This window comes from Apteryx mantelli, chromosome 3, assembly GCF_036417845.1.
Source record: "Apteryx mantelli isolate bAptMan1 chromosome 3, bAptMan1.hap1, whole genome shotgun sequence".
Lineage (NCBI taxonomy): Eukaryota > Metazoa > Chordata > Aves > Apterygiformes > Apterygidae > Apteryx > Apteryx mantelli.
This window is the reverse complement of record NC_089980.1, coordinates 132,653,759-132,675,756: the sequence shown is the minus strand read 5'-3', so window position 1 is coordinate 132,675,756 and position 21,998 is coordinate 132,653,759. Positions and strand designations below refer to the sequence as shown.

General features: G+C 34.7%; 1 protein-coding gene across 3 annotated transcripts in view; it reads left to right on the top strand.

Annotated features, from left to right (window-relative positions):
* Positions 1-21,998, top strand: part of CD2AP (CD2 associated protein) — an 84,408-nt gene extending 62,410 nt beyond the window's left edge. For all 3 annotated transcript variants that reach the window (XM_067294376.1, XM_013955627.2, XM_013955626.2), the window contains exons 9-18: positions 1,170-1,271; positions 3,794-3,830; positions 4,204-4,266; positions 7,300-7,459; positions 9,600-9,742; positions 15,857-15,972; positions 16,756-16,845; positions 17,472-17,656; positions 19,113-19,176; positions 20,147-21,998. In XM_067294376.1, the coding sequence (XP_067150477.1) occupies positions 1,170-1,271; positions 3,794-3,830; positions 4,204-4,266; positions 7,300-7,459; positions 9,600-9,742; positions 15,857-15,972; positions 16,756-16,845; positions 17,472-17,656; positions 19,113-19,176; positions 20,147-20,188 (1,002 nt within the window). In that variant the 3' untranslated portion in view covers positions 20,189-21,998. The remainder of the gene's footprint in view (positions 1-1,169; positions 1,272-3,793; positions 3,831-4,203; positions 4,267-7,299; positions 7,460-9,599; positions 9,743-15,856; positions 15,973-16,755; positions 16,846-17,471; positions 17,657-19,112; positions 19,177-20,146) is intronic.

Here is a 21,998-nt window from a genome sequence, read left to right as displayed (position 1 = left end):
TATAAAGAAGTTTGTTTATGATTTGTTTTTCCTTTGCTCGCAAATGACTTTTCTTAAGCCATTGTTACTGGGGTGTAGGGAAAGTGTAGATCTTCTCATTTCTTTTCTGTTTCTTCTGCATGTGATTATTTTCCATGGAGCTGTCTCTGGCATTCTAGCATGCCTTAGCCCTGCCTAAATTAAGTTTAGCAATAGACACCGTACCCAGTTTATGACTCTGCAGTGTTCAGAAGTCAGACTCTGCAATACTTAATTGAAAGCCTGGTAGAAAGAGAAACTTAAACTTGAGCACATTTTTACTTTCAGCACTAATAACCTATGTAGGTCTCTTTCCTGCTGCTTCCTCCCTTAGTTTAATGTGTGGTGTGATTATTTTTTTTCTTTTCTTTTTAAATTTCATTTTATTTTATTATTCTCTTTTCCTGTACCTGTTCAGTGTTTCTTGAACTGAATGGTTATTGGCTTTGGTAGCTAAACTCTGGAAAGAACTAGTTGGTGCTGTTAGCAGCAGCACATTATCAGTAGTGATCCATTCACACTTGTATAAAGGAGCAACATCTATAGTATTTTGTAGCTAAAGCAGGGAGGAAAGCTTTTGTGCTGCTAAAATATTTGAGTAACTTGGTACTTCCATGCAGATAGTTGTCTTATGGAAAAGACTGAGCAAATTAAGGCTTCTGTCCAGTAAGTTCATATAATAGAAATCTATGCCGTTGAATTAATTTGCCATTTTTTCTTGCATCTTAACTTGCTTATTTTTTCCTCAGTATGGTATATCCTGTTGTTTCTTTGCCTTTTTCAATCCAGTGAATCTAATCAATCACATTAGATTGTGCGTTATTCAGTAAATATGAGTGTAATTGGAATAAGATGCCACTCAAGGAAGCTGAGGATACTGAATATGGTGCCTTGGGTCTTAGCTGTTTTTACTTACTTACTTTTTACTTTGCTTACCTACTTACTTAGCTTCCCCTCATAGATCTTGAGCTATGTATGCGATGTAATATACCTCCATATTCTGCTTTATGAGAGGGAAAAAAAGACCAAGCCTGGTGTGACTTGTAGCTGTTTCCCCTCTCTTTGACTTAAGTAGCTAAACCGTTCCTCTAACTGTGTCCATTCTGTAAAAGGAGTAAAGATTGAATGAACTATACTATTATTTGTTTTAGGATGGAGAGCCAGGCTGGTGGAAAGGAGAACTTAATGGTAAAGAAGGAGTCTTCCCAGATAACTTTGCTGTTCAAATCCAAGAGTCTGATAAAGACTTCCCTGTAAGTTCTTATGTGTGCCTTTTTTTAACTGCTAAAAAGTATTAACAGAAATGGAAGGAATAAAAGCAGTTGCAATACATTATGCTACTTATAATTTTAATATGATTCTGGCAGTGTTTAACTTTATCTTCAATTACTTGTATCAAAGAAAATTTAAAGCTTAACATTTGTGTAAAACTTCTTTAATATTAAACTGAAATGTACCTTTTCAGATTAACTGCTATTAATGAGGGTGATTAGGTCTTACAGAAAAGAATACAGTTCTGGTCCCACATTACAAAGAAATTGTGATATGTCTAACTGATTAATGAGTTAAACCCATACTGTTTTGAAAGGAGATGTACATTAGGTCTCTCCCATCCTTGATCCTGTAATTAACTATCATTGCAAAATGCTGAATGACTCCTGGGGAATGAACTGGAATTCTTCCGTGTTAAAACTTGCCGGGAGGTTTCAGTGTGTGTGGAGGTTAATCCTTGCCTGGTATCTAGAAGTCCCCCCTGCCCCCAACCACCATTTGTTGTGCTAATCTAGATATCCATGTTTTTGTGGTACTCCTTGGTCTTGTAATTTCAGTTCCTCGTCCACTTTTTCTTGTTGTAGCACATCCTTTTGCTGAGATTAGCATGATATTTTGATGCTGACAAATTTGTGTGGCAAAGATGGTCATGTTAATTCACAGGCGTACATTATCCCAAGGTGGGATGGATTCAGCTCTAGAACAAGACATCTAAATATTGATGTCTGTGTATAGGGAGCTGAACTGAGTTTCTGAACATACTTGTTCAGTGCCATTTGGTCAAGGATTTGAGGCGTTCACAGAGGGTTGGTAGGTATGATGTCATGGGTAACCTGATAAACTTTAATTTACGGAAGTTACTAACTTAGCATTTAACCTCAGTTACTTAACACACACAAAAAGTCTAGTTAGTCCAAGTCAGCAGTCTCTCTTCAAATTGATTCTCAACTTTGCCAGGACTGTGTAAATGCCGTAACACATGGCTGACCAAGCGCCCTGCCCTGGTCTTAACACGGAGAGTTGAGGGGAGGGTGGCTGCTGCTACGATCTTGCCCTACAGAATTGCTGCCTCAAGAGAGAGAAATTATTCTGTGACCAAGAGCAATGTCTTTGTGGACAGACTTTGCTTTGATCCACGCTGCTGCCATGTGCAGCGTATCCCAGTGCAGGGACTCATCTTGCACTGAGCAACGTTGAAGTGCGAGGCATTGGGTGGCTGGTCATGGTAGCCCACTCTTTGATATAAACTTAGTAAAAACAAACCGGCATCATCCAACGGCAGGCTCACGTTGAACTCTCCATCTAATTGTTTTGATATAGGCAGCAGCACTGCATCAAAACAGCAGAATGTGTTTGTTGCTTAAAAATTTGGGTGGTATACTTGTTTTTTCCAGAAAAGACAGAAAATATTGTGGTGTTAGTTAAGTACATTGGCTTGTGTTTACTCTGGGGCTAGGGAAAGAAATTTTAACAAGAGTTTTCCTGCTTGCTTAATTGCACTTTATTGGTCAGAGTAAAATCTTGCTGCATTAAGAAAACCTTATTCAATAGTTGTAGTGGCACAACAGTAAAATCCACATCCATAGCAACTGTTTCCAAAGTACCCATTACCAGGAATTTTTAGGGGTGGTGTATTGGACTGGCCCCATGAAACTTCCAACAGCATTTACAGAATGAGTTTAGTAGACTACTTCGATCTTTTTATTGGTGACTCTTGTCCTTCCTAGTACAGCCAAACAGATACCTCTTCTAGCGTGTTTTCATAACAGGATCCAGGGCCTGGGGTGGGTTGCAGTGTCTGCCTGGAGAATATTCCAGTCCTCCTTCCACAGAGGAGAGAAAGTCAAACCGTTGATGACTGCCTGCCTGTTAAAATAGGGCTAATTCCAATGTACGAGCTGTGGCATGATAATTTGAAATTTCTTAATGACTAAAGCCGTTTGTGCATCTTTCTCCACTTAAACATAAGCTGATAAGGAAGCTCAGAACAGAACATTTTTCATGCAATTGCCCTGTTGGTTGCAAACACTGCTATTTTTTGTCTTATAACATTGTAATTTGGAACTTCATGAATAGAAATAGTTCTTCTAATCTTCAATATAGAACCTTCTCTTCAGCAAAGGTTCAAATTTGATCTGATTCCTCCTTTAAACTTAGAGTGTACTGATCGATATTAAGTTTTATATGTTGGAACAATCTTTTGGACTGGAAAAGACAATTCTTAATTTTTAGTTTTTCGTACCTCTGCTGCTTATGCACATTGCATAAGCACTGATCCGAGATTTGAAGAAACTTGTTCCTTGTTCCTGGATTTGCAACTGGCTGTCTGGGAGATATCAGATGAATTATTTCAAATCTTTTTGTTTCCTGTCTGTAAATTGATTGCCTCCTTTGAAAAATACTTTGTAATCAACCAGTAAACAAGCTAGACATTGCAAAATGTAAAACAAAAAGCAAGCAAGTCTGTCTTCTATAGAGAATATAATTTTTATTTTTCTTTCAGAAGCCAAAGAAACCTCCACCTCCAGTTAAAAGTCCAGGTATGTAAGATATGCACACAAATAAGTGTCTGAGGAAACAGTAGATTTCAGAAATGATGCATGACTTTTTTCTTTAAAGGTGGTGTATTTCCTAGTAATGTAGCTACGCTTAATCACTGTTTGAGGTTACTTTTTATGCTTTAGGTATTTTTACTGCTGTTATATATTTTTTCCAAATTATGATGGAAACTACTTTGTAATCCTTTAAATACAGGCCTGCAGTTTCCTGGCCTTAAATGAGTGTTTATAAATGGTATTACGCTCCTTAGAAGGGAGAAAGTATAAACACAAATTGGTGTATGTCATTTTTAGGTAGTGACTAAGATAATTAAAGCTGTTTAAGAAATGTCTATGGTTTGTTTTTTATATTCAGCTCCAAAGCCTGAATTGCCAATTGGAGAGAAGAAATTCCTTTCTTTGAGGCCTGAAGAAAAAGGTGAGACCAGTTTTATTTATAGTGAGTTTCCAACTGTGTTCTTTTAAATGAGTTACCATTTCTAGCTGGATTGCTCTACACAGTATATACCTGTTTGGAAGACATCATACAGATTCATTTAATACCGTCTAATAAAGTTGTCACTTCTGTGAAGTTATGGAAGCATGTTAAGAGTGATTGGAGGGAGAAGTACACTTATGAAATGTATGTATTTTTTTATTATTGTATTACACCGTGAAAAAAGGTTATTGCAACACATAATAACGTAATTGCTATTTAAGTCTATGATAGAGACTGCAATTTTGAATAACAATAATAAGCTATGGAAAATGAAAATGTCTGCCACTGCTTCTGAATGTTTCAGCAAGAATCAGTCTCTGACTGAAATTACTTTTGAAAGAAATATCTGGAACACTTAACACCCCTTAGACAGATGTTATGGTCAACAGTGCTTAGAAATGAAGGTTTCTTGTCCTGTTAATTCTTACTATCTTCCAAATTTCCAGTTTCACAAAATTTGTAGATATTTGCTAAGTTATTCTCAAATTTAAAGAAAACTTTCTTAAGAAAGCAACAGGGGAAAAAAAATACTATTATGACCCAAACATAAAATGCTAAAATGCTTCTTTTAGTATTTGAGAACTTGGCAGTTTAATCTGTTAAATTAGTTCCATTGTGTTAAGGTCAGAAGCTTAAATAAATTTGCTGGATGAGTCTTAAAAGAAGAAATTTTAATGTTATTGCGGCTTAATCGTATCACATACAGATACTTTGTTATGTGAGTAGCGAATTGTGAGGGCTGAACACTGCTAAGAAGCATTTGGAAAGTAGGCCTGCTCCATGTGTTTCTTGGCTTCTTTGAACAGTTTTTATAACCTACAATTTAAACCAAGCACATTCTCAGGTGTTTTATATGAAGAATATTTGTTAAAATGATCTATCTTTCTGCCGCTTCTTAACGAGTAAATTATTTCTATCTTTTGGAGCAATATCTTCATATTTGAATGGAGATCAGTAGTATGATGCTAGAAATCTTGATCACTTGGATGTTTAAAATCCTGAGATAAGTTTAAATTTAATTTTAGTTTGGTTCTCTTTCTACTATGATATTACCTTTCCGTAGCTGAGTTCAACTGTTCATGGAGAAACATACAATAAATAGAGTAGCACCATCCAAAATGCTTAGAAATTTGAAAGCTGCTGAAAAATTAAATAAGATAAAGAACCATGCTTTTCCATGGTACAAAAAATAGCAAAGGAAAACTATGTCCTGTGTTCTGCTTCAAGGTCAGGTTGCATAATTGTACATGGTCCTTTCTGGCCTTAAAAATTATTTAGTTAACAGTAGTGTTTTACTAGAAATAAACTCCCATTTATCAGTGCAGTTTGATACTTCTTTTGAAAAGTAACTGTTAATGATCAGTATCATTAAATATGAAATTGTATTTTAATTAGTCTTACTAAAATTATTAACTGAGCAGCTCTAATTGCAAGCTGTCAAACAGTGTAATCTTTTTTGCATATTTAGAGGCTAAATAGTCTGCCTTTTATCATGGGGGAAAAGGGCTGGCAGGATTTGTAAAAGCTGTGCTTTCGTAACCATTCCTGTGTTTATAGTGAAAGGGCACTTAGTATCATGTAGCTCTTTAGTAATTTTGTTTGATGTAAATGTTTCAGGTTAGCATTTTTATTTCCCTTACAAAACTGCTCGTTTTTAACCAACCCTTATCTCTTTCATTGTATGGTAAAATACAAAAAAAGGCACACTGCTTTGTAAAGCAGAATTGTCTGATTTGTGTATTCATGATTAATCTTGAGCTTTGGAATTAACTTTTTCCATTTTACTGCGGCCCAATTTTATATTCAGATTTTGAGCAGAAAGCTCAAGGGAAAACTGTCAGTTTATAATAATTCAGGAATACCATTTAATGACATTTTTTTGCCCGTTATGTGAACTCGGAAGCTATTCTTTGTTGTTCTTAAAATGCAAGAATAATGTTTCATTTTGAGATTTTGCTGAATAGCATTTAGGTAATTGATCTTCAGTAATACTAGCTACCCTTGGCCATTTAAAATGTTGTATATAAAATCAATAGACGTAGGCAAAGCTTGTCTCATTAACAAGGTGTTTTATACAGAATCCAAAGGTGCTTTTTGTCAATCAGCACCACCAAGTGGCAAAGTTATGTATTGCCACACTACTTCAGTACTTTTTTTTTTTTTTTAACTCAATGCTGAGAAAGGCTGAAAGGGGATGTGAGCAAGTTTAATTTCTGTGTTTGTATCTCCAAACATTCAGAAATCATAAAGAGGGAGGATAATCCTATCCTGAAAAAGGAAAAGTGGAAAGTACACTCGGGATAACCCACAGCCTGCGATTAGGGAACGTGGGTTGAAGATTATTCCATTAGCGCTTGTGATGTGGCCTGAATTTTTGAGTACTGTGTACCATTTTATTTTTGCCAGCTCATCTTGAGAATATTCAAGTAGCTTATACAATTACTGGACAGTAAGAGTTTAACTTTTTTGTTTTATTATCTATACTTAATTTATACCCTTGAATTTGTGGGAAGATAGTCTTTATCTCGAATAACATGAATCTAATACACGTAAGTCTTTTCCCAGAGATCTGTTCTGCTGTTTGCTTTGTGTCTGAAAGAAGCCTAGCTTAAAAAAAATAAGACAACATGTGATGAATTCATTAAAAAAGGCAAAGCAGTAGTAGTACAGAGTTTTTTGTTTGTTAGCTGTCATTTGCAGTGTGATAATGTGAATCCAGAATTTCTTACTCCTGTTTGATATCAAAAGGAATTTTTCTTCATTCATATATATATATATATGTATGTTTAAGTTCAGATTAGCACTTTGTGTATTTTGAAAAAATGTCACTTAAGACATTTGCTTATATATTTTTCACTTTTATCTGATCTTCAAAAAGTATTTCTGACAGCATTTGCTTTCTAATTGACTAGCATTGTAAGTGCCATAGGCAACATGTCTTTTCTAAAATGTTTTGGTGATGTGTTTTGTCAGATGAAAAAGGAGCTTTGGACCAGAAGCCTTCTAAGCCAGTTGCTCCTCAAGTACCGCCCAAGAAGCCTATTCCTCCAAGCAAGGCTAATAACTTACTGAGAGCAGGGCTTCTGCACCCAAAACGACCAGAGAAACCTGCTTTGCCATCATCTGTATCTAAGTCAGTATGTCTTTAATCATGTGTAGTAAATATATTTTATTTGGTTTGCTGTTCTATCTTCTTTCTTGGCTGAGATAAAATTGGTCAAGGTTCAGATCCGTTTGCTCTGTGAGGATTTTTGAACCAGTATCTTTCAGTTCCTAAGTCACCTAACTGTAAGCTCTAAAGTGGGTTTGTTTTGTATCTCCTACTGATGCTTGTATTTATGTATTTAAATATTCTTTGGAGAGGGGAGGTGGGGCATTGAAGGCCAAATTTTTCATCTTGCAGCTGACTGTGGCCGCTGTGCTCTAGCGTTGAGTCACAATGTTTCAGCACTTTATGCAGCATAAACTACATGAAAAGGGAAAGTTGACAGAATGCCTGTGCTTAGAGATACTCAGTGTAGTTAATGGTTTTCTTTTTTTGGGGAAAAAAACACTTAGTATATACTGAGAATGACTATGGTTCTCTTGCCTGTCTTGAATATTTGTAGTTGAATATCTAGCCAAATAGGGATGGTAATAGCAACTATTAGTTCTTTTTTTATTTTCTTTCTTTTTTAAAAAATATTTTTTTCAAACTCATGAGGAATAGAACATTTACAGTGTTTCACCAAGGAAAAACTAATTTTTGAATTAATAGAAATTCTCCCCTGCCAGGCTTTTTGCCTCCATCCCAGGTTCAAGTATTTGTCATAGCCTTAGTCATGAACGCAGATATACTGCTCGCAAGTAACTGTGTCCCTTTGGGGTGTTTGGTTGACTTGAAAGAACTGTCAGAAAGTGAGCTCATGATGAAGCTGGCCTTGTACAGTACCAGTACTACCTCAAAGAACCTGCATCTTAAATAGTGGGGAGGATAGGGAATGGCCGCAAACATTCTTTGAGGTTCTTTTTTTCTTTTTCGTTCTTTCTTTTTTCCTTTTTTTCTCCATCCCTCCAAAAGGAAGAATAAACTAAAGGGAGAAAGCAGCGCAGAGGAGGACAGTGGGGAGATGGAGTGGAGAGAATGCAAAGGTTTAGGGTTGAATCCAACAGGCAGCCTACAAAGGACAATGTAGGCAGAGCTACCTCTAATGCACACCCTGCCCAGCCCTGGGACAATTCGGTGCTTGATGAAGAACATCCTAGGCTACTTGTCATTTTACCTCTGTTTTGATTTTTATTTTATTTTATTTTTTTCAGTATGTAATCTCACTATATCACTTGATGCTTTGTAGCTTCCAAACTAGAGGATTTTCAGTCTTTAACCCCAGCAGTCATCCCCATCCCCACCCCTTGCAAATTTTGGGCAATAGTTACAGATACAAGAGGGTACATGGGCAGTTAGAGAGGCATGTAGTAAATTGTGGTCCTTCAATAATTGAAAACTTTAAATTTTATGGATATTTAGATATGTATAGAAGTTTAACATTGCTCCAAGGAGATAAAGTTATTTTTTTTTTCCATCTACAGTTAAATTTACAAGTAAATAATTTGGGAGACAGCGAGTTAATGAAAGGGATACATTGCAGCTGTCAGCTCTTCCATTTATATGCTTTATTTTTATGCTGTGGCATAAATGATGGCATGAACTGTAAAGGAAAAGGTCATCTGTTCATTTTTTTGGTTCTTGGATGATATGACCCAGCATGAAAGAATAAAGAGCAGGAGTAACAAAGACTGAGAGCTGTATGTAGAATAAGAGCTTATACGTATTAGACACTTACTTGCATGCTCAGAAGAAAATAACTTGTTCTAGGTAGTTTTTTCTTTACAAGAAGATTTTGATGTCAAGGAGTATGAGTATTTGTATCTGAATATTTCAAGAGATATTACTGAAGGTGCTATTCATATTCAGCTGTCTTGTTTTCTGTTTCACTGAAGTGTAATCTTTTAGATTTAAGTGCCAAAATATGCCTGGTTGTCAAAGCATTAAGAGCTTTGGATGAAATTTCAAGGGCATTTTATGCATCTGAGCACTCCACAAGAGTTGAAACAGAAGAACTGGCTTTTATAGGACTAGAATTGCTTCTAAAAGACTTAATTTTAAGTAAGGCTTTAAAAAAACATAAAATCTGCTGAAATTTCCCCTTTTGCTTTTAATTCTTAGTATAATTCAGTTGTAAACTGTCTCATGTCCTGACTAGATATGTTTTGTGTTGCTTGTCTTACTACAGGTCTAATGGAGAAGTTGTTTCTCTTCGACCGAAATCTGATATTGAGCCAGTAGCAAAACCAAAGTTAGACTCTGAACAATTACCACTTAGACCAAAATCAGTAGAGGTAGATTCACTTGTGGTAAAGAGCTCTAAAGAATCAGGTAAGAGAAGAATTAAAAATTTCTTCTGGGTCTTTCTGTTTGGATTGCAGTATTTTACAGGGTTAGAATAAGCTCTCCAAGTAATTTACTCAAAATGCCACAGAGTGTAATTATGTTAGTTCAATAGAAAGTGTATTTTTTAGAACTGCTGTAGGTAGTTCCTGCTAAGAGCCGGAAAACAGTGTACAGATGTCAGTAGGCTATTTGGAGATAATTGATGAACTCTGTGGTGGAAACAGATGGGAGGAGCAGAAGAACATTTAATGGTTTGTTCTACCAATTTGAAAGCGTGTTTTTTACTTTCATCTTGTGTTTTTATGAAAATGTTTTCTTACTGACTGGTACTGTTTGTTCTTCTGCTCTTGCATTTCAGATACTCTTTGCATTTCTAGCTAACTTCCATATTTTTAGTAATGCCATTAAGTATAGCATTCTGCAATTAAGTTCATAGCTGCTATAGGTTATGACTTTATCATACTTTAAAATTTGGCCAATGTGGTGTATTGGACCTTTAAATTTCATGCTTATGGGAGGAAGAAGCTGGCTTTGCTTAAGGTACCGTGAGCCAAATCTGACATCTCTTTAAATCTAAATCTGTGCAGTGAAAACCTTATTATTGGTTAAAGCAACCACATTTATGGTCAGGCTCTCAGAGCTATTATATAGATACGTTTTGCCCTTTACTGACAGTGCAGCTGACTTCAATCCTCTACATGCATTTTATGCAGAGTTTGCCTGCTGTGGGTATTTTTTAAATCTCTAAAATATTTTTATTGTGTGACTAAACACTGCAGATAAAGATTTAGTGCATTGTACCTGCACTGTTTGGTTTGTATATCTCAAATACAACCCTTCGTCTCAAAAAAGGTTGTTTGAGAATAATACATTTTGAAATTGTAGTATAACTTGATTTTTTTTTTTTAATTTTTAACTTTTAATTTTTTTTAGGCCAGTTACAAAGAGATGATATCCAGGATGTAGAATGGTTTTTACTAAACTGTAATCAAGTTGGTCTGTGAAACAAAAATAATACATTAAAAAGCTGAAGCAATTTATGAATGGGAAGGGGGACTTCTGATTTTGCTGTTAAGACACATGGCACTTTAAAATGTGCTTCTATGCTAAAACGTTTTGTTTGGGGAAAGTTTAGCTCAAATACATTTTTAATAAAGTGCTTTCTTTCAAAACAGCAAAAAGTTGGATTCTGTGTACATAAGCATCCTGGAAAGATTATAAATATTGTCAGTATTAATGCTGAATGTTCTTGAAGCATTTATAAATTCTCTTTTTTATTATTCATTGAAACTTAGGCATGTGCTTTGGTATGCCTTTTTCTTTTAAAGATGTTTTGAATTGGCAGTTTAGTAATTGCCTCTATTATCTAAATGTGTAGCTTGAGTGATTGTACAGAAGAAACACTTTCAGGCCAAAGTAAGCAGAGAGATGAAAGACTGATGCACAACATAGCATTAAAAATGTAAGCTTTGTCTTATTACTTAAATGTTCAGTTCTAGGGTTGTGCTAGATGTGTTTGTATAGCATAGTATCATATATCACCAGGAAAAAACTCGTGAAAACAGGTGGAATATGTCTTTTTCTTCAGATGCAGTTATTTTACATCTTTAATAATCAGAGTGGCAATGTGCTAGCTATGATATTAGATATTCATATTTAAAAGCCTTTTTTTTTTCCTGATGTAACATATTCATTCCTGTTCACTGACATGTGATTCTACAGGTTCGCAGAGAAACTCAATCTTTTAATACGCAGGTTGGGGGAAAATAAAAAACCAAAACACTCAGTAGCTGACAGAGTACTGTCGGTGATTGCAACCTTATAGTCTATCCAGATTGTATTTTTAATAATTTGTCAAGTTTAGATCAGAACAGTTTAATCGCCTATCTGGAATAAAATAGAGTGATTATCTAAGGCTTTACCTTGAGAATATCAGCCTAACTTGCAGCACTTGCTGAGGACGGAGGATAGAAACAGTCAAAGTGCAGAGATACCTCTCTGAGTTTGAAGGCCCCAGTCCTGCAGTGGCCTCCCTGCAGCCTGGTATTCTGGCAAGGAATTACTTGCTGATCAGCAGAAAAAAATTGCTAAAGTTTATCTGATGTAACTGTAATTCTCTACAGTATGAAAGACCTATAAATATAATCTTAAAGCTTGAAAGTGTGTGTTAGAGGTTCAGCCACTTCAATTTGCTTTAAGGAGCAGCTGTAAATATTCTGTACCTGTTGAAAACGAAACAAAACTATCCCAGTCATCAGCTAAGGACAAATACGTGAAAACATTCAGAATCATTGATCATGTTGAAATACCTCTTGTTGAAGCTTTATTTGAAAAACTGCAATAAATGTTTGTTTGATTAGAATTAAAGTACTATAAAAGACCTAAAGCTGTAATACTAGTATGCTGAACATGTAAAGCAATTCTGTTTCTTCTACAAATGTTTCTTTTTCCTGCTTTGTAAAATAATTTTTTTGTTCAGAATCTTTTTCTAGACATTCCTCTCCTTGACTTTTCTTTCCAGATTTTGTTTCCTATCCTGTTTGCCATGTTTCCCTTCTTACGTGTCAGGAAATTACCCTACCCTTCTCCATTTTGGTAAGATAACAATCTATAAGGAAATCCAAATGCTTTATGCCATACACATAGCCTCTTCTTAACATCATAAACGTAATTTTCAGTTGCAGTTATCAATACTAAAATTTTTGGGTTTCAGTTTAAAATGCTTTTTTGTTTGTTTGAATGCCTGTTTTCCTTAGCTGTTAAACAAGAATTTATTTTAAATAACTGTTCAATTAGGAACTTGTAGAAGTCACACAAAAAAAAAAACTTTCTTACAACCTAGGTATTGATAAGCCATGCACAGTTTTTGTGTTCAATATTAATAGCGCTTCTGGTGTCTTTAGGCTGAATGGCTTTACTTTATCTTTCTGTACACACAAATGACATAACTACAGAGTCTGTTTGCACTGAATTCTATTTTATTCTATATGGCTAGTTAGGATTAGGAGTGGTGAAAAATAGTATTTGTAAAAGTTGCATCAGGTCATGCTTAATTGAAGCAAGCAATCTTATTTTTGCTTGACTTCAAATTTAAATATTCCTAAACTTATATCTGTCCCCTAACTTTTACGGGATGTAATCTCAGCAAGATGAGAAAGGATCTGGTAGGAGAAAGGACTGCCTTTATTTATTTATTTATTTAAACTCTGGAGATTAATATGAGGTCTTGCCTTCCAAAATAATAGCAACATTTCACTTCTCTCCTGAATTTTTAAGCCCCAGCAGCATATGAAGCATTGGAGCCATAATTTCTTCAGTGAGCCCTTCAGCTTTACTTCTTTTTGTTAAGGTTGTTTTTAGACAAAATGGTATGAATACACTGAAGTGTGCACAAGTTTACTAATGAAACCTCTTAGCTAACTATATCTTTTAAAGCTCCTGGCAGTTGTAATGTATGAATCTAGGCTAAGGTTGCAGAAAAGCTGTTTCTCACAGTCTGTCCATAGTAAGTGTTTAAGGTTAGCTTATCTTTCTCTTTCTAGAGAGAAAGATTCTCTCTCTCAGCCTTGATCTCTTTTTGGACTTGGATAATCTGCAGATGTGCGAGATTGCTTTTCTGGCACTGTGATGGGATTTCCATTGGTTACTCGCAGGCTGTCTGTAAGAGTTAACTGATGTATTATTTTGTTGATTGAAATGGATGTAAATTGTGAAATTGCAATGGTTTTCATCAGGGACCTGCTGTCCCTACTGATTTCAGTGGGGCCAAGATTTCTGCTAATATAGGTAAGAAAGCTGTAAAAAAAAACCCCAAACCCCCAAACACCCTATGATTAATGTCGTCTTCTCTACCAAGGCAACAAGAGGGAAAGAAAAAAAGGGAAGTGCAAATAGAGTCGGAATTCCCTCTGTCTGCAATGTGCTGGCAATATTTTGCGCTAAGCAATTTATTCAGGTGTGGCAGTTCTTATGTGTAAGAGCTTCCAAGAGGAAAAAAGAGTGGCTTTAATATCATCTACCATCTATATTTTTAATCATAGACAGCTACAGTCCTGAATCATATTCATGTCCTCAAGCCTTGTGAAATGTTGATTTGTTTGTTTGTTTGTTTTCCTGTATACAGACATTGTTCTTAATATGTCCATGACTGATGTTCATGGAGACAGGGCTGGCATTACAATAGTAATAGTGACTCAATTTCTGATTCTTATTTAAATTTACTGCTAAATAGATTGTCATTCCTGCAGAATGACAAAAGGAGGATTGTTTAAAAGATGGAAAAATACATAAAAATTTTTCCTGCTTTCTTGTTAGCTTTTTTTAATAATAAATAACTAACGTAAGTCCTGATTTACTTTTTGGCATGGATTAATGGTCTGAGACTAGAAGATCAAATGAAGAACATGAAAATATCCCCCCCTTTATTACTGTTGTATAACTTCCAACAAGTTAAATACTTTATTGGCACAGACTACAATAGAAATACTTTCATAGTCATCTCTTCTCCCTCATCCTTTCTTCCATCAGCCCCTTGCCATACATCACTCTTCTGTTTCTTCCTACTTTTGTTTTTCTTCCCTGCTTTTTTTAATTGCAAATATGATTACATGTTTATAAAAGACTGTCCTTACATACTCTAATAAAATTGAAAAGTAGCAAAGCTGATAAGTAACTGATGGTGTTATAAATACTCGTAGTTCAACAAAACAGATAATGAAGTAGACAGGTCCAGGGATGTCTGAAAGGTGTCAATATTTTAAGGACTTAAAGGATAGTAATACAGAGTAGTAAAGACACTAAAATCGGTCAAAACATTCAGTGGAAAACTTAGTTCCTACAGGTATAAAATAGCTTTGACAATGCATGAATAAAACTTGTATTTAGTGGATGAGCTTCAAGTGATTCAAACACTGCATTGGTACAAATGGTCTGGCCAGTGTTTTCATAGGTTTTTGTTTCTTATCTGACCTCTTGCTATAGATTTAAGAATAATAAGGAAATACGGAAAGAAGTATCAAGCCTTCTGTTTGATAAATCATAATGCTTACATAAAAAACAGAGGTTACAAAACCAAAGAAAATATGCTTGGATGTTACTTTTGGTGTCCATATTAAATGCCATGTGACACTTTAATTAAATATATAGAATCTCTGGAATAAGTCAGACTAATTTCAGTGTTGTAAATTCATATCTAATATTCTGTAGTCTTATGTCAATACATAAATAAAAAACAACTCATTGTGCATCTGTCGGGTAGGTAAGTATTAACTTATTTTTGTGGAAAAGTTCCCATAAAGAGGTTAGGAAACCCAGTTGTTAAGCAGGTGAACTACTTGTGTTATGTTTTTGGTTAGATACAAATGTTTTATTCTACCTATTAAAAGATTCCCCCACACACCCCTCCCAAGGTTGCTTCTTCCTGTAGGATGTAATGAATTCCTACTGGAGGAATTTCCTCCTATAAGGAGGATCTAGGTTGCTGAATAAAGCAAGATTTCATCCAGGAGAGATTTTACGTAGAGTTAAGAGCATAAAGAAACTATTCAAAAAAATAGATCAGTAGATCTTAATAAAGTATGAGAATGAAGTTCTGAAACGTTTTATTACAGACTGTATGGAGGCTGTTTTAAAAAAACAATACTGCACAGAAATATTTGCAGTTAATAACTTGTTAACTTACCTTGCATGAATCTGTGGACATACAATTTATCATGTTCCTTATATTTTTGTATTCATAAGTAGTTGAAAATGGCATGTCTCAAAATTGTTTTTAATTGTCCTGGAAAGCAGTCACAGAAATTTTTCTCCAAATATTTGTCAGGTCTCTTTTATGCTGCCATCTTACTACAGTACTTCTCTGAGAGCATGAATTTAAATGCTCATTGAATCAACTCTTAGTCTTTTCAGAGGGAAAATGTGGTTTTCCAGATATGCTGAAGTCATCTAGTTGTTTCAGCGCATGCAGCATGAACTGTATGAAAATCCTTGAAACAATAAGAATGCAGATAAATTCTTTTTTTTTCCTTAAGGAAAAAAATGATAAGTAACACATCAGAAACTTCTGATCTTGATGGTGGTTCATTTTTGATCTTTTTCTAGATCTGTTAAGCTTTGATGACTTAATAGCTACCTCAGAAAATCTCTCACACCCTACTGCAAGCAGACCCAAGATGTGTGGCAGGAGGCTGCCTACACGTTTCGGTGGCAGTCATTCTGTGAGTATATTGGCTGTATTTTTCCAGAGGTAACCTAAGAACCACCTTCCCTGGAAAGAGGGTTGCACTGAGAAACGGTCTTCTGAACCGTTTACCTGAGAGTGAAATGCAAGATGCTGAAGAGGTTCATTTCCTATAGATCTTGTCTGTAGGAATTTTCATTCACAAATCAGAGGAGTGTATGTAAGAGAATGAAGACAATTGTACTACAGCGGAAGGAGTCCACTTTCTCTTCTGTGAGGTTTTGCTGTGAATCCTCAGCTCTTCCAGAAGCGCTGATGATGAAATGCCTTGCAAGCATACCAATACATAGTCTTTACCCCTAACAGAGTTGTCACTTAATGTTGATGTTAAGTTGGATGCATGATCTCGCGTGCTAAGACATGAGATCATCAGACCATGAAAACAAGGTTTCAGTCCTTGAAATTGAATAAATATCTTCTTAACGTTTTATAGTTTAATCACGCCAGTTACCATCTACTATTATTGCTTATTAATGTATGTGTGTTATGAAAGTACCTACAGGCTTCCAACAGCATCAAGGACTCATTCTGTTAAATAATGCAGAAATGCTTACAAATGCTGTCCAAAATTCCTTTGTGTGATTTAAATTCTGTTGAATGAACATTGCAGGAGAATTAAGATTTTGAGTGGAAGGGAAAGAAAGTCACAGTAGTCTAGGAATTTAAGGGTTTTTTTCATCATGCCTTAGAAACGTGCAACAGTTCTTGTTTTTTCTCTCATGAAAATGTTTTTGTTTTGTGTGAATGTTTTATTTACCAGCCAAGTCAAAATGCGAGTCCAGAAAAAATTTTGAAGGTGCAGAAAGAAGAAGAAGAAAGTGCCAAACCAAAGCCATTCGAAACAAAAAAGGTATGATACCAGAGAAGCTAGAGATGTACCAGGCAGCTAGTTATTCTGTTTCTCTTGCTTGTATTTACAGTATGGATTGATGCAACCATCTAAATGCAAATGATTGTATTTAAATGCAAGTGAGCCATGTCAGTTAATATAAAGCTTCTGATGAGAATTCTGATATTGAGTGGCATGAAACTGTTACCATTTCCACATAAGCTTCGTGTCTGCCTAGCCTTCAGTCTTCCTACATGTAGAACAAATGAGCAGATCAGAAGAGTGTGCAAAAGATTGCTTGTAGTGAACTAAGGGGCTCCATTAAATCATGGCTTTTTAAAATGTAGAGAACTGCAATGCAAGTAGGGGTTTTTTGTTTGTTTGTTGTGTATAGTATTTCCATGAGGTTCCTGCATAGGGCATAACTATTTTATATACTACAGTAGTCCATTTGAACTAGATAGTCCTTTTTTACCATTCCTATATTTTAATTTGGGTGGAAAATTAAGGAAAATTTTGTGCATGTAACTAAATGCTAATAGCTAACGTGTATATGCAAGATGATCCACATTCCAGTACAACTTGTACACTCTAAGTGTTCAGTTTGTAAAGATTTCACTTAGCTTTCTACTGATTTATTTTTTCAGCCATCTGTATTCACTCCGCCACTTCCATCTTCATCTCAGAGACAAAACTCTGTTATACTCAGCTTTTCTCCTGGAGAAACTAAACTTAAAGGAGAAACAGATGATGGAAAAACTTCTGTGGAAGAGCTCAGGACTCAGATTAATGAATTGATGAGTTTAGTAGAGGCACTGAAAAAAGAACATGGGTAAATATTTTCCTTCTCAATCTGCAAATGAATATATATTAACATTTTCTAAATAAGCTTAATTCCAAAATTCTTTTTAAAGATAAAGCTATTCTATATTAATATATTTTTATTAATTCAGTGCTGCTTTCTGTAGAAGTTGATCCAAGTAGGTGTCCTAAATGTGTACTGATTTGATGCCGAAGTATTTTTTGAATTTGTACACAATTTTTTCCTTCCTACCTTGTACTCCTTCATTCGTTACTGCTTGCTGGAAATATTGCTTAAACACTTTTACTTTTCCTTACAGTAAAAGTAATATCACTTTTATGATATTTAGCATAAGTTCATGTGCTACCTTTGCTTGCGTAATAACTGTGCATAAATAAATGTAGCATCAACATCACTGGTAGTAAGCAACAGATTACTGTGCTGTTTAAATTGATGATCATGGTGTCCCCATCGTCTGTGCATGTGTGCGTAGAGGTGTGTTTAGAGGAGGACGTGGAAGAAAGAAATCTAATTGGTGTTTGAACAAGTGCCACAAAGACCAATACTCAGGAAACTCTATTTTTAGTTTTACAGCACAGACATTCATTTTGGTACATAAGTACATACGTATAAATGTTTGTATGTATATGCAAGCATATAAACGATGCCTTGTGCTAACCAAATCAGGCTTTAGAATGACCTCCAGAGAGGTTATAAAGCATCTTCGTCAGCTGGTCTCTAAAGCAAACTACTAACCAAGGAGTCCCACAGATTAATGCATTAGTTTATCAGCTACATGATGATAACTCTTTGCACTCTCTTATCTGGACCCAGTTATGGAATACAGCACGTTCTAGGAACTTTTTGCCCAAAATGTTCCATTTGGGAATGCCGTATTTTGAAACCATTACCATAATGGCTGCTTGTGGCCTGATTTCAGGTCTGTCCAAAAAGGGTTAAATTTGAATATAGCTTTCAGCCCAGCAATGTGTTTCTTGTACACCTTCAATTTGTCAAAGTAAGATTCTTATAATTCAAAATGCAAGTCTGTGATATAAAAGAGAAACTGTTTTATGGATTTTTTTTTTAAAGCATTCTTTACAGAATAATTAGATGAATTATCTAAAGTTTGGATCCAGATTTGAACATGCAGAAAATTCCAGGTCATTTCAGTTCAACCTCCTTTCTTAAAGTAAAATAGCTGTAAAAATGCTTTTTAATTAGCCTGCTTAATATCGCAATCAAAAGTTAAAGATAACTGCATGGTGATCAGTGAGAGGTGTTCAGATTTGGTGAAAGCCTCCAGTCAAAATCATTTGAGAAACAGTTCATGTAACTATAAATAAAGGCTTATTTATAAGGTGTAGCTTCAAACCTTTGCTATGTGAATTCCTCTCGTAAAATTTGAACAGGGCTTCCAGGGTTCAATAACATGAAAACTTTTATCTAATTTATGTTGTATTTCTGCTCTCTTAACAATTGTTAGGAAAGAACTGGAAAAACTAAAGAAGGATTTGGAAGAAGAGAAGGTGATGCGAAGTAATCTGGAGGTAATACTAGTTTATATATATATATATATATAAATATATATATACATATACATATATACATATACACACACACACACACGATTTTATATAATACATATAATGTAAAATTGTGTATGTAAAAAATCTATATAAAATGCATGTACAGTGTTCTAGAATTCGATACCTTTGTTTATTTGGAAAATAGTTATTAACAATATATATGGGTGTTGGAGTGAGAGTTCAGTCTAATGGCACTAGATTCTGTTCTGTGCTAGAAATATACCACAACTGAATATGCTCCAAGAGAATAGATAAAATTTGTCCTTCAACTTTTACAAAAGCAAAATATTAGTTTATATACAGGTGGTCCAAAAAAATCAGGGAATTTATCAACTTTTTTTCTTAATTTTGGATGAACTATTTAAGTATTAAGAGGATAGTTCAAACTAATTCAAAGAGGGTGCAGTGTTTTTAGTGATGTATGTGCAAAGAGTAGAATGTATCTGAAGAGCAAGTCTCCTTACGAATGAACCCCATGCCCCTCAGATTCTTCTTTTAGTGTATCTCTATAGCAAACAATGAAGTTATGTTAAGTATGCACTGAGAATGAAGAAAAAATAAATTTCATGTGTCTTACAAATCCATTTGAAGAGATCAAATTAAGCATGGCACAATATTTTGCATGAAGCCTACTTTAGGAAGCTAGTCTGAGATGATACATCATTGTGCAGAACACGTTAAGTAAGCTGAAAAACAGCTTTGTTAAGTCGTTACCTTATTCAGAATGAGTTTATCCAGTAAGATGTATCAGAAATATAGGTGAATTTTTGATTATTTTAAACCCTTGGTTTAAATATAATATACTATAACAATACAGTAGTATGAACTGTAAATATTGAGTTTTTGAAGTTTATAATTTTGGTGAAAGCTTTGAAGACTTTAGGTTATTGCTACCTAAATACCAACCTTTTTCTTAATATCTGTTTTTCAGCTTGAAATAGAAAAATTGAAGAAAGCAGTGATGTCTACATGAGACAGCGATGGACTCCATGTCATTAACTTGCCAGGAATTCAAAGCTGAACACAAGTAGAACTGATTTTCTTATTTCATAATAATGGAAGCTGGTGTTCTACAGTCTTAAAATATATAGTAAAAAGGAATATAGTCTTTTATTCAGAGAGATAAAACAATGGTGTAATTTTTTTGCCAATATAAAAGAGGCCTTATTTCTTACTGTGCTGGAATTGCAGACCTTTATTTTTTGGTTTGCTTGAAAATACTACTGAGTATGTATAAAAAGCAGAGGGAATTCTTAATAGATTTTTATTGAATACCTGTAGCTTAATTTTTAAAGAGATCTATACTATAAATAGCGTGATCTGTCTTTACAAGTAATCTGTAACATAGTCTACTGGGAGGAATGGAATAGCCGTATAGTAATTCAGTCACTACTTTTCCCCTACGTGCAAAAGGGAATATATGATATTTGTATATTTTTTTAATTTTGGCAGTCCTATCCAGGGTGTTATGCTGTTGTGCCTGTCTGCAGTGAGAATATTAATAATATGCTGTTTATAAGTTGAGTAATGAGATAGGAATTCATTAATGCAATGAAGCAGATGAAACACCTATGCATCGTAATAAGAACGAATGATCTAGTCAGAATAGTTTAACAGAACACTTTGTCACTTGCACTATTGGATTAAAAAGGGATTTGGGACTGAATCATGAAGTTACAACGGAATTAACTTTTAAAATCACAAAATGCAAGAAATATAGAAACAAGGCTAGAATCCATTCTTAACTCAACCTGTTGTGCCTAGAATATTACAGTACACAAAGGGAAAAGTAAACTTTAACTCTCAATTTCTGTGCTTCTGTGTATCTAAAATGAATTAATCAGTCTTTTTAGTGGTTAAATTTACATCTTGATCTGTTTTTACACGAGTCAGTTTTTGTTAATAATATGGCTCCAAATAAATCCTTTGTGACTCTGATACTCTGAAGGTCTCAATATGTATATATTTATGCCATAAACTTTCTCTGTATGTTGTGTACCTCTAAATTTAATAACATCTTTCTGTTTTAATGATTGATTAGAACAGTTGCTTGGATGGCATTGTGTTGGTATCCAAGACTGTCTTTCATATATTCTTTACGGAAAGCAGTTGAAGTCTTGTGGATTGCCATTATCTTTAACCCCTGAGATCAACACAGTGCACAAGAATAATACACAGATAACATACAAAGTGATGGGAGAAGAAATTCCTTTTATCGCTGTGTTTAACTGATAAAGAATTACAGAACATACAGCTTTAGAAAGCCAGTCAAATGCATTGCTTCAGTTAGCAACAACCTTGCCTCCTTTTGGTCTAGCAAAACTTAAATGGCAAAAGAGTGCCACACAGGTTGACAAGTCCATTGGTGAGAGAAATAATTGTTTCTATTCATGGGAATAGCCATAAATATAGTAATTATTTAGTATGTCACTTAAGCAAGTGACATGAAAGTGTTATTCTTCAGAGTATGCTTTTTCTACAACTGATACATCATAAAAAGCAAACATCAAAAAGTCAATTGGAAGATGCCCGTCAGTGGCTGATTTACATTTTTAATAAAAATTGAATAATATACTGTGCAGGTATTAAGTTATGTTTGCTAGTCACATCATAAGCTGATTCTGTATGAATGCTTTTAACTTCTAATTGCATAGATGCATCACAATTGAAGACTTCAGTCAAATCTTTATATTGAGGAATAATGTGTGGCAGTAGTACTTCTGCCAGACACTAAACTTTTATTTAGAATTCTTACCTCTAAGTCAGATAATGAAAAGCAAGAA